We start from the raw sequence: 13,415 nt of genomic DNA on the forward strand, positions 1-13,415 counted from the left end.
GGCTTCCATAGTGGTCCTAAACACTTGACAAAATGCAGTATACTTGTATTATTCATCATAAACTCCTTACTTATACAATGGATCTAGAGAACAACTTTATCCAGATGATAGTAATATATAGTAGTGGTTGTTTATCACAAAATAAGATATAGAATATCTTGTCTCTATTGTGATCATGGAGTTTTAAGGTTCCAAATACTTCAGTGGATCAGGCCAAGTCAGCTCCATTCTACAGACATTCTTTTCTGAGGACAGGTATTACCAGTTAAGTTATTCACAAAGTATGTATTGGTTTCCACCAATTAAGAAAGGTTCTTGCCCCTATTTTGATGAGGAACTTGGATCATATCTTTCAAAAGAACTTGGTATGACCAAGGAGAGGTTATTGTAAATCAAAGAAGGGATTAACGTGGAATTCCTCTTGACAAAGAAGGTAGAATGATTACATATCAATTGTATGTTTTCCTTGGTTACAGCAAACCATTAGTGTTGTGTCACCTTATAGGATATCACATGCTGGTATGGTTTTGACTTGTGTATGCTGAATCATGGTTAAGTAGAGCATCGTCTTCCCCAAAACATTTCCCTTATATTAAGGAATGTGAGAAACTCTACTTGAGGTTATAAATTAAGTTTTGGAGTTGTATCATATTTTCATAAAAAAGGCGATTTTCCATTGTTCAAAGTAGATTCAGATATTGTATAATTTCTGGACTTAGCCCTCTGGTTATTCCAGCCGTGACAAAATCTCTGCCAGGCTCATGACTTTTGGTCCGGGGCAATGTTATTTTTATGCCGAGCAACGAAGTCACGTGTCAACCTACTTAAGCTGATGTTGCGCAGCGTAACTAACACAGGACTAAAGATAGAAACAAACTGAAAATTACTTTAGAAAGCTAAAACTTTCTAGATGGCACATTTGTTACATGAACAAATGACATCAAAGCGAGTCATCGGATCATCAGATGTTTTAGTGACAAATCAAACCAGTTGCTTATAAAAAATAGGAAATTTTTCATTCTTTCCTCAAGAATTGAAGGGAATTCCATAAGGGCTCAAGAAAAGATTTGTAACTGATGGTAGAATTAGAAAAAGAATTTCTAATCTTTATTAGGAGTAAAATCAATAGATCAGTTCTACGTAAGAAAAAATATATAGCTGAATTTAACTAAAACCAAGCAAAACATAAAAAGCTACACAAAGGAAAACAAAATGTGAATTGGTTTGTGTCCTGTATTCCAGGCTCCCCAATGCCTTTCAGGTAATGTTTTCCAATGTACAACAAACAGTAAGTCAAAATATACACGCATACACATAATATACACAATAATCTCTATCGCTCACTCAGAACATCGCTAGTTTCTGAGAGCAGATAAAATTTATACTTTCCATATTAATTTTTTCTTTAAAAATTTACTTTTTAGTCTTATAAAACTGAAATTTATAAAGATTCCATATGGTTAATATTCAATGGTTCAATGTGGAAGAAGATATGTTTGACCTCGAATACTAAATTACATAGTACAGTTACTTTATACAGATAAAAGAGCATTTGATTAATCAGCAACTAAAATAACGAGATACCTTTGACATTAAATGCAATTATTATTATTATTATTATTATTACAAGCTAAGCTACAACCCTAGTTGGGAAAGCAAGATGCTATAAGCCCAAGGGCTCCAACAGAGAAAAATAACCCGGTGAGGAAAGGAAATAAATAAACGATGTAAGTGATGAACAATTAAAATATTTTAAAAACAATAACAATAAAGCAGATATTTCAAATATAAACTATAAAAACTTATTTTTATTTTTGGGCCACAAATGCTTGGACTTTCCAGTTGAAATGTGTAGAAATTAATCTAATGACTACAGTGGTTTACTTATGGGTACAGCAAAAAATAGGTCTTTAAATAACCTAAACTAGAAGGAAAATAATTTATATGAAATTTTGTATCAGACAGCGAGGAAATTTTTTACGTCCAACGATCATGTAATGCGTGATGCCTATTCATACCATGCTCACATGCTAATCAGGCAGTGTTCACATTCCACTTGCCAAGCAGTACTCAATGAAGCATCATGACCATGCATGCTTTCATGAAGCAATTTTGCATTGTCGTTACTTTTATTGCAGTGAATATATTCTATAATGACAATGGTAAAAGACAAAACTGCAGTAGAAATAAAAAACTATCAAGAGTAGAAAAGGTTGTGAGTGTGGCAAACCTTGCACAAATGTACAACAGTATAATTTCAACAATTTGTACACCTTGAAAAACAAAGCTCTCAAAATGATGGATGTTGCAAAAAGGGGTATCGAGAGTAACAAAATGACAATCTTGTGACTTAAATGATGAAAGACGTTGCTTCTCATCTGGATAAATGAGAAGCAGTTAGCAGGTGATGCTATTACTGAAAAAATTATTTGTGAAAAGGAAAAGGCCTTGTGTGCTGACATCGTGAAGAAGTTACCAGGTGCGTCTGCAGAGCAAGAAGAGAAAACAACATTAAAGATCCAGAATTTTAGGAGAACTGGCACCCATATTGTTGAGCCACACAGTGAGGCTATGAAGCTCCAATGTCAGGGCCGCACAGGTATACCTTGGCTATTTTAGAAGGGTTATGGATTCGAAATATTACATATAATAGCAAGTTTTCAACTGTGATAAGACCCAGGTGTTTAAGAAAAAGATGCTGAAGAGAATGCAACTCCCTGTCACATGTCCAAGATAGACTCAGGTTTGTTGTCAATGCCAGGAACAGATCGAAAAATAGTCACAGACCCAAGAAAAAGACTGGATTGGTGCCAATACCCGAAACCGGTTCCGAAAAATATAACCACTCCTAGTGTACCAATATGAGAATCAACAATCCTTTATGAAGCGGAAAGAACATAAGAATCATCTGAATGTCATGTGGTGTCCAATGCCAAGGCTCAGGCGACTCGCTGCTTGTTCGTCAAATGAATAAACTATGTTATTGATTCCATGCCTTGAAGACACCAGACAGGATTATTTTAAGTTCAGAAAGATGAAGTTCTTTCCTCTTAACACTAATCTAGCTCATGGATCAACAGGCAATCTAATTTCAGGATTTAAACTAAGGAAATGTTCCAGCAATGCTGCTAGCGCTAGGTCACCCAAGGATTCACACTCGGATTTAGAAAGACCATTTCCAGTCAACTGCATCTAAACATACACTAAAACACTGAAAAGTGGACACCATGAGAAACTTCAATTCTGCCTGAAGGAAACTGTGGCCTGTATCCATTCCTGAATTAGATTTTGAGGGATTTCAACCAGAAAACCCCAGAGGAAGCAGTTGATCATGACCTTTTATCTTTGGGAAAGATGGTGGCACTGGAGGTGAATAACGACGACATCGATGGCCTGCTTGCTTGAGAAACAGAGCAGACAGGCAGCTTAAAACTGGGGAGCTGACAAAATTTTATAGGGAGCAGGAGTAAGCAGTTGTAGACGATACCTAATCTGGGGAGGAAGGATAGAAGACCAAACCTCTGGAACCTAGTGAAATTTTGGAGTTTTAATATGGGAAACAAATATTTTTTTAAGTTGCCACTTTGGCATCAATAAGACAAGCAGCCAATTTATTTAATACTGCAAGGTCACATTTAGGAAATGCTTGATTTAGGACAAGATAAAGATTAATGTTTACCGGATAATGAATGCATTTCATGGCATTCTGAAGAAAATTACAAAACCATCCAAATGCATAAATTAAGTAATACTCTTGGTGATATTGAATGTCCTTAAAAGAGAACTCCTGATATTGTTCCTGAAGTTTTCATGTAGGGAGATTATCCATCGGATCAGCCTTAATTCTCATCAAGGATAAGTGATAGTTAATCAGCTGATTATTTTCAACTTCACTATTCACCGTTAATTTTGCTAATGTTAGGGATAATTATTTTTAGAATATATCATTACAACATCCATAAATTACTTGTGTGTATTTATGGACACGTGGAATGCATTTAGTGAAAAATTATTTTAGGATACAAGCATTTTAGGCTTTATGCTTATCCCCAGAACAAAATAAACAGCCATTAGATTGTATCCACCCTGGACTAGAAGCTTCAGCCTACCGAAAGGATAAAAGGCAGGAAATATTCATTTTTTTTAGAAGTTAGCATAGATACAAGCAAGCTCAGAGAGAGAAGCAATATGAACATACAGGGAGGTGTCAAAGAATCTTTTTTTTTTTTAAGGATACATATTGACTTTTATCAGAGTGGCGCCCACATACATAAAGCACAAAGTAGTTTCAAGCATCGTAAAATACAGCTATGTCTCAAGCGTATATTTTCTATACTAGGTAATTGTCTGGTGAGATTATTTATAGCTAACAGGTAAATACTACTTGGAAACCAATTTTGAGAAACCCCATTCTCTAACCATTGTATTTGAATGCACTTTATCTGTGCAATTTGAATAAGCAATAAATCCATATCAATGACTATCTTTCACCTTTCTGCCTTTTCACAAACCATATGCAGTTATCAAAGTTTTCTTTTAATATGTAAAGAAAAAAAAATATGGAAATTATTGTTAGGTTCAATTTACAGCACCAAAAGTTTAATTTTCACGGTGAAATGAGAAGTAGTGTATTAATTTAACCTTTGGAGACTAAAACTAAGGAACAAGGTGTTAAATTAAGAGTTAAAACAGTATAGAATAAATTTGAGAATGAGTTTGTAACTTGAGCATACAAAGTACAATTGGAGGACAAAAGCAAGGAAGAGAAAATTTGAGTATAAAGGGAAGAAAAGGAATAAGGACAAGAGGAAGGAACAATGAAAAATATTGAGGCCTGAAATCAGAATCTCTGCTCACAATGAAAAAGTACTTTAACCCTTTTACTCTCAAAGGACGTACTGGTACGTTTCACAAAAGCCATCCCTTTACCCCCATGGACGTACCAGTACGTCCTTGCAAAAAAATGCTATAAAAATTTGTTTTTCCTAATTTTTGATAATTTTTTGAGAAAATTCAGGCATTTTCCAAGAGAATGAGACCAACCTGACCTCTCTATGACAAAAATTAAGGCTGTTAGAACAATTTGAAAAAAATATACTGCAAAATGTGCTGGGAAAAAAATAACCCCTTGGGGGTTAAGGGTTGGAAATTTCCAAATACCCCGGGGGTAAAAGGGTTAAAAGGGAATGCTAGATAAACGATAAAGAAATTAGATAGCCACATGAGAATAGATCAAAACGAATGTATGAATAAAGGACAAATGCCATCCAAATTGATTCTACAACACCTCTAAAGTACAAAGTACCAAGAGGGGCACACATACCATATATGTATGCCACAGATGAAAATTGGAAGCTTCAAATTGAAAGTTAAGAAAATGAAAATTAATAAAATTATTTCAATACCAACCTCTGGTTCATTTAGCCTCCTCCTTAAAGCTTGCTTGTATCAACTTTCATCATTAACAGTTACCTAGTTACAATTTTACATTACTCCTTAGTATATTGTTGCATGTAAATGGCATTGCATGACAACTTATGTGACAAGGAATGCTTTTAGTATTCTTGTCCATTGTGAAAAGTCTACATCTGTCATTTGCTGAAACCATTTTCTGCAATTATGTATTTGCATTTTTTTTTTCTAGTGTTACTTAGTTTCAGGGTTGCCTTCTACAGCTTTAACACTGCTTTTAGATGCTGAATCTTCAGACAAGTTATTAGTGAAGGATAAAGACCCTCATTCCTTGTGTAACGTCGAGAACAGCAATGAGACTTGAAGCGTGCTAATTTACCAGATAATCTTACAGAAGAATATGTTGAGCAAGTGTTTACATGGGTTAGGGTGGACAAAACGTAAAGGTATTTCAATTTAGGGTAGTATCCAGAGAAGGCTAGACTATTAGACATAGATAACAATGAGCTTATGATATATTTGCTACGTTCATTCAGTCTGAGAAGGCAAATGCTTTTCCTGAATAACATTGTAATAGATTTTAACATTTTTGAATATTGGAATGATTAAGATGCATATATAAAACAAGACAAATGTTTCATACCAACTACATTTGTGTATATGAATAGCCATTTTTTTCATTCATGATGCTTTAGGCTTCTAACTACGGTGGTTACTATAGAAAATGGAAAAGAGACAAGTCTAGAGGCCATTTTCAAGTAGAGGTAAAACTTTTCTATGAATGATGTTACTGGAATATGAGCAAATAGGCAAATATCCAATCGCCTAATCAGTTTCACTACCTAAAAAAAATATAACTTTTCTGTAATACAGTAACAACAAGATTTGATAGTGTTGTTTCATTGTATAATTACTTAATCTTGAGAATTTTATCTACAATTACTACCGTATGGCATTAAATAGTTATTACAAAACATTAGATGTTACTATAGCATGAAAATAAGACCCAACAATGAGGGCAGTGACTGGTATCTCATCATCTCCTACGCCTATTAACGCAAATGGCCTGAGTTAGATTTTACAAGTTAACTCTATCCTAAGCTTTTAATTCAATAATTCTCCATTCACCATAATTTACTTTGCACTTCATAGTCATCAGGTATATGTAACAACTAATTGAAATAGGATCCACTAATGCCTCTGGTGGGTCATAATGACTATCAGCCTTTTAAAATCTCAAGTTAAGATTCACATGAATGGCTTTCTTGATGTAATAAAGACCAGGCAATTGTGCATAGTCTTGACATTGTACTATACCTTAATACAGAAGCAGTAGAAATGAGGTAAAAATATCTATTAAAAAGAGACCCAGAAATGCAAATATGCCATCTATGAGGACAATTTTCACCTTTCCCCTCCAGTATTTAATTTACTAAACTATTCTTGAACAAAATAACAGTATCCAAGGCTTTCTTTCCTTGAAACAAAGACTGATAAATAGTTATCTTTGCCACAATGCAGGCTGTTAAATTCACTAGACCACACCAGGACACGAGAGCTTGATCATCTTCAACCAACTAACAATGCCTGGCCTAATCAAATGACCCATAGCATGCCTCCCAGGATCTATAAGGCTTATCCTTCCATGTCTTGAAACCTTAGGCATGAAAAAACATTGGGTTCTTAAATGAGCAGATGATTTCACATTTCTTACCCCATCACTACTATGGAACCTATGAAGCCATCATGCTATACTTTTTGTAGGTGACCTGGCCTACACAGCTGTGCAATTGTTTTGCAATTCGCATAAATTTGGGACTTCTTTCCCTATTTTGATTGCTCTTTCTTGAAAGAGACAGACAACTAACTTCAGAGGCATCACTTGTTGGCCAAGTCAGTCTGACACTTGAAAGCACTGTAATAGTGGCAGTAGTAAAGCAATGGTTTGCATCTTGAACCAAACATGACAAATTCGAAGATAATTTGTAATTTTCCTAACCATACAAACCTTAGCTATTTACATTGGGTTTGGCTAAAAGGTAAACCCAATGTAAATAGCGTGGTTTGTATTTCGGTTACGGAACAAATGACAAATTCAAAGATAATTTGTAATTTTCCTAACCATACAAACCTTAGCTATTTACATTGGGTTTGGCTAAAAGGTAAACCCAATGTAAATAGCGTGGTTTTTATTTCGGTTACGGAACAAAAGAACTTTTACACACATCATCAGCCACCTCCAGAATCCCAATCCCCCCAAAATGCAATACAGTATCTAAACACACCTGACTCTGAGTCGGAAATTTCCTTGGGGAGGTACTCTTCAATGGCAGCAGCAAATTCTTTGGTTAAATTAGGATCACATGTCACAATCTGACCAAAGCTAAATGGAACTTTATTCTTCCCCAGCATGCTGTATGACACTGATCCGAAATTCTGTTGTACTGCCCCTAAAAAAATGTTGCAACTTAAAATAAGGGGCCAAATTATTTTTGTTACTATAAACTTTTAAAAATATGAAAAATTTGATCAGTGTGTTGTGCATATATTTTCATAAGTTTTAATCTTAAATTTTTTAGAAAATTTAGAAATTAATCAATATTTTTGGGTGGTAATCAATTCTTAATTTTATATAGTAATTGGTAGAATTTCTTTGGGTATCATATTTTAAAATACTACCAATGATTCTTCAATACATAACTATGGAATCAATGTCTCTCATACTATCTCAATCTCTTATACAGAAAACTAATCTAATAATATAAAAAATGCTTTTGTTTGAAGACCTGACTTTCGCATGTGATATTTCCATGAATAAATTTTTAATGACCTAGTTCGACTCCTGGTAAATACTCCTTTAAAGAGTTGAAGGTTTAATGCGAGACAGTAAAATAGATCTTAACTTAAATAACTAAATATCAGAGTCTTGGCATTGTCAATACTTATTAAGCTACGACCTGTAAAATATGTAGGCAGAAGGAAGATATTTTGAACTTGGGATCACACACACATTCACACCTTTGCTAAAACAAATAGAAAAAAATATATAAAGAAAACTAGTTATGAAAGAAAAATCTCATCTGTATAGTACTCATCATTAAGAATAAGGACATTTTGTAATAGTCGCTGTATTAATTCGTATTCAGATGTAAAATGAATTAAATACAGGATACCATTTCAAAATTGAGACAGGTGCTTAATGGTACACTCCTTCATTGCTACCGCACCATGGTAAAACAAAAACAAAAAATATTTGGGTTTCCTCGTGCAGAACTATTTCAGGATGCATTCAACAAACATGAACCTTGGCACATTTTAACATTGCAAAAGAAAAATAAGAAAAAAAAAATTAAATCCCAAATACATCAATTGCTACCAAATTAAACAAGGAGGTCCACTGGGAAGAGAAGCATGACTACCACCAAAATGTTAAATTAAAGAGACTTTACAAATATCAAAATAATTAAAAATTTTTTACTAGTTACACCTCAAAAAACCTGTATTAGTGTAAGACCACTTTTGCTAGTCAAGAAACTGATCACCATGCAGAATGAAAAAGCCGATCCTTACCTTGGCCATCCGCACCTTGACCATAATATAACTGTTCTGGTGGAGCTTCACAACCTCCACCACTAGGCTGTTCCACAATGCCAGAGCTCTCTGCATATTCTTTGCCCTGCAAAAAATTTCAATTAATTCTCGATCATACAGATTCCATTTATAACTGGTATTTTCAGAAGTTTTATCTTTACAGGACAACTAGACAACAGTGGTAAGCTCCCTTTCACAGATCAAACCTCAGAAATGGCTTTAGTAACCTTCCATGTTTATGACCTTCACAAGATTTTAGAATTTTGACAAAATAGTAATTCGGCTAAAATATATACAGAGGGTCCTCAAATTATAACTTTCGTTCCAAGATGCTGTTTGTAAGTTGAATTTCGCTAACCTTAATCCCATGAATATGATTTCCAGCTACAAAGGTCACCAAATAGTCAGGTTACATATGAAATAGATGACAGGTTACTACAAATGTAATTTTGCTTAAAGTATTAAATCATATATTGTTTAATTACAGTGTTTCTTAATCTTTGTTATTTTTCGTTGGATTTGTGTTTGTATCTGAACGTTTGTAATTTGGGGACCTTCTGTACTTCAAATTTCCAACAACTAACGTAATTTCAAAACGAGAATAAAATACAGTAAGTGCCAAAGTACAGGCATGTGAAAATTACAGTGATTACAAACATGGATGACAACTTACATCCTACAGTTCACATAACAGGGAGAATTTATAGCCTCCACCAATGTAAAAGACATGCAATATTCCCATGTTAAATTCATTTTCTCAAAACTTTATTAGTATTTTCAGGTAGGGGTTTTGATCCTATTGCTTTAGATCTTTCACAATACAATAAAATCACCCTACAAACTACTTATTTTTAGGATCAGGCTCAAAAAAACAAATGCATGAAGCTAACTTTTAAATTGATATCAGGGCTAAACACTGAAATAGGTTGACACATTCAAGTAATTCGTGTAAACAGCTTCACAGCTCTAAGCACTTGTGTATTTATATTGACGTATCATAATGCATGTTCAAGAGGGAATGAAGGCAAATCTTTAATAGAAAACAGGTCCTATGAACAGTCCTTTTTGCCACATGTTACCAGATGTGGCATTGGGCAGGAGATGATCAAATGAAAGGGCGGGCAAGTCAGGTGCTCTCAGATCTGCCAGAGTTCTGCTGCATAGACCCCTCTCTCTTGGTTCATGTTGGCTTTTCATCGGATAAAGTTGAAGGTCTCTGAAACAAGACTTCACAGTTCTGGATAATGGGACCCTCTGAAATCTGCAAGGGTCCCCTAACACATTGCTGGGTCACAGAGTGAAATGTCAGCGAGGGTCAAAGTCTACACTTACAAGCTTACTCTCATGCGTGCTTTATCCAGAAGTCCATGAAGGTCAAGGTTTGTACATTTACAAGTTTATTACCATACATGTTTCATCCAGCAGTCCAAAGGTCACAGTGTCCCTTACTCAGTTCAGTAGCTCTACAGAAACCAAATGCCTGTCTTTGAAATTGAGGAGGTTCATTCTGACTAAACAATGAAGGGCAAAAAGCAGAAGCCATGTCTTCATCAAGGGGATCTAATTTTTTCTTTAATGATAAAACATCCTTTATATATCTTGTTCCTCATCTGTAAAGTGAGCATCTATTATAAAAGGAGGGCATGAGCAAACCGAGCTTACCGAAGATGAGGTACTGGGTAACATTATAAGTAAACAAGGAACCGTAATTGAGGCATTGCTTACTACGAATAGCTCCTATTACTAAAATACAGACTTCAAACTTGGAAGACATCCCTCAAAAAAAGCACTAGAACAAACTACTAGCACACTGTAAAACACACAAAATGGAAGAGGAACTTGGGTTAAGTGTTGGTAGACAGATGAAAACAAGGGCCTATTAATGTTTAGGCAGTGGCTACAAAGGAGTAGGGACCACTATAAAGGGCAACTGTCACCTCCAGGTCATGGAAGACAATTAATCTTCGAAGGATTCATTGAAATTAAGTGGACCCTTATAAATGTCTGGTTCAGAATCTGTTTGAAACGCTAACACCAATCTTCCTTTCTATATTAAATAAATGTCCGAAGTGTCCGGGCTATTCAATGACCACAAATGTAAGCCAATTATAAATCATTTCTTTTTGACAAAGCAATTAACTTGTGCAAAACTAAACTGGTTATTCCATAGCTTATTTTATATGCACTATCAAATACAGTACAAGAAAATTTTAAACATTTGTTACCTCGCTGAAAGCCGATGCGAATTCTTCTAAAGCTTGAGATGATGAAAATTGGGCTTTGAAAGTTACTGTGCTCTCGGGGGAAGGTTTAAGGTTCAATACTGTCCATGTGGCGCAATTATCTTCTTTGTGCATTGTTGTCTGGATGGCTATAATGTGCTCAGCAAGTGTATCACCACCATCTGCCACCATTACTATTCTTGCACCAAAGAATTCGTCATCATACACAATCCGCAGGTCACCGGCCCCTAACGTCTAAATAACAAAAAAAAGACCACTATAGTCAAAAACTTGATATGGTACATTTAAAATTTCATTCGTCAATTAGATCAAGTAAAGGCATAATTAGCGTTACAATATTGGTTTACATAACTATTTCACATTTAATATGATAAATCTCCCAGCAAACAATCTTACAGGTGGATTTCCAGTCAGAAACTACTACCAACTTATTATGTATATTACTATATTAACTAATACCTAAATATAATATTTCTGGTATATGTCATTAAGCAGTAAGTAGTCAGAAAGTACTGCTTTTAAATCTCTCTTCCCCCACCCCCACCAATACTAATTAGCTCCCTAATCTCAAATTTCAGTACTATAGATTATATCTAACTATGTTGTGTCACAATTCTGGTCTACTGTACAAAGGACCCACGACTGTCTACAAATGTAATTACATATAAAAGCCTCAGAATAATCATAGCTTTATCAGCAAGATAAACCTTTGTTAGTAGCAGTGTGATACATTCAACAAAGTAATCTGAAGAACAAATGATAACTCCCAAATAACATGTGAACTGACTAAATTACCAAGGAGGCCCCGTGCATAACGTGAAGGGCCAGTTACCCTAGTACCTATGCATCAAAGAAAATATTAGTTACAGGTTTTAGACATGCAAGCATTGGTAGCTTTTATTTCGGCATGTAGTATGCTTTACACACGAACAAATTTCTTCACGTCCCATCTTTTCAATACGAGAAATTTTTCCATTTACATTATGAGTGTTAGAGAAATTTTTCCATTTACAGTATAGTTGCTATAAGAAATTTTTCCATTTACAGTATAGTTGCTATAAGAAATTTTTCCATATACAGTATAGTTGCTATAAGAAATTTTTCCATATACAGTATAGTTGCTATAAGAAATTTTTCCATATACAGTATAGTTGCTATAAGAAATTTTTCCATTTACAGTATAGTTGCTATAAGAAATTTTTCCATTTACAGTAGAGTTGCTATAAGAAATTTTTCCATTTACAGTATAGTTGCTATAAGAAATTTTTCCATTTACAGTATAGTTGCTATAAGAAATTTTTCCATATACAGTATAGTTGCTATAAGAAATTTTTCCATTTACAGTATAGTTGCTATAAGAAATTTTTCCATTTACAGTAGAGTTGCTATAAGAAATTTTTCCATTTACAGTATAGTTGCTATAAGAAATTTTTCCATTTACAGTATAGTTGCTATAAGAAATTTTTCCATTTGCAGTACAGTATAGGCGTAATTTTGTCTACCTTCCTACAAGATGTCATTTACTCATGCAAAAGAAAAATTCTTACTTTCCAGTCTCCATTCTCCTTTTTCAGTAATGTACATCGCTTCAAAAATATTGGTGGATTTTCTGCGTCCTCCTCCTCATCATCTTCATCGTCATCATCGTCGTCGTCATCATCATCATCGTCGTCGTCATCGTCATCTTCCTCTTCCTCCTCTTCATCCTCCTCTTCGTCATCTTCCTCATCCTCTTCATCTTCAGTCTTCTTTTTTAGGCTCAAAGTTGACCGGGGCAAAACTATAGTAGCTGAAGCAGTACTAGACGAGTTTTCGGGTGACTGACCTAACTTTTCTTGGCATTCTGCAAACTTGCTTTTAAACTCTGCTGCTATCTCTTTGGTCTGTAAATGAGAAACGAATTGAATAAATGCTTACAAGAAAAATTGGTAGTAAAATATTCAAATTATAATTCTACCACTAACAAAAATTTATTTTTTTTCATAACCCTTTTACCCCCAAAGGACGTACTGGTACGTTTCACAAAAGCCATCCCTTTACCCCCATGAACGTACCGGTACGTCCTTGCAAAAAAAATGCTATAAAAATTATTTTTTATTCATATTTTTGATAATTTTTTGAGAAAATTCAGGCATTTTCCAAGAGAATGAGACCAACCTGAACTCTCTA

At 34.6% G+C, this 13,415-nt stretch overlaps 1 protein-coding gene across 3 annotated transcripts in view; it reads right to left on the minus strand.

Moving 5' to 3' along the window:
• Nucleotides 1-13,415, minus strand: part of Nup358 (Nucleoporin 358kD) — an 80,449-nt gene that overhangs the window by 5,166 nt on the left and 61,868 nt on the right. For 2 of the 3 annotated variants that reach the window (XM_068387400.1, XM_068387398.1), the window contains 4 exons: nt 12,794-13,129; nt 11,229-11,480; nt 8,983-9,088; nt 7,698-7,862 (listed from right to left, as the gene is read on the minus strand). In XM_068387400.1, coding sequence (XP_068243501.1) covers nt 7,698-7,862; nt 8,983-9,088; nt 11,229-11,480; nt 12,794-13,129 — 859 coding nt within the window. The remainder of the gene's footprint in view (nt 1-7,697; nt 7,863-8,982; nt 9,089-11,228; nt 11,481-12,793; nt 13,130-13,415) is intronic. The other variant, XM_068387399.1, reaches the window with a different exon arrangement.

This window comes from Palaemon carinicauda, chromosome 14 (assembly GCF_036898095.1).
Source record: "Palaemon carinicauda isolate YSFRI2023 chromosome 14, ASM3689809v2, whole genome shotgun sequence".
In the NCBI taxonomy this organism is placed as follows: Eukaryota; Metazoa; Arthropoda; class Malacostraca; order Decapoda; family Palaemonidae; genus Palaemon; species Palaemon carinicauda.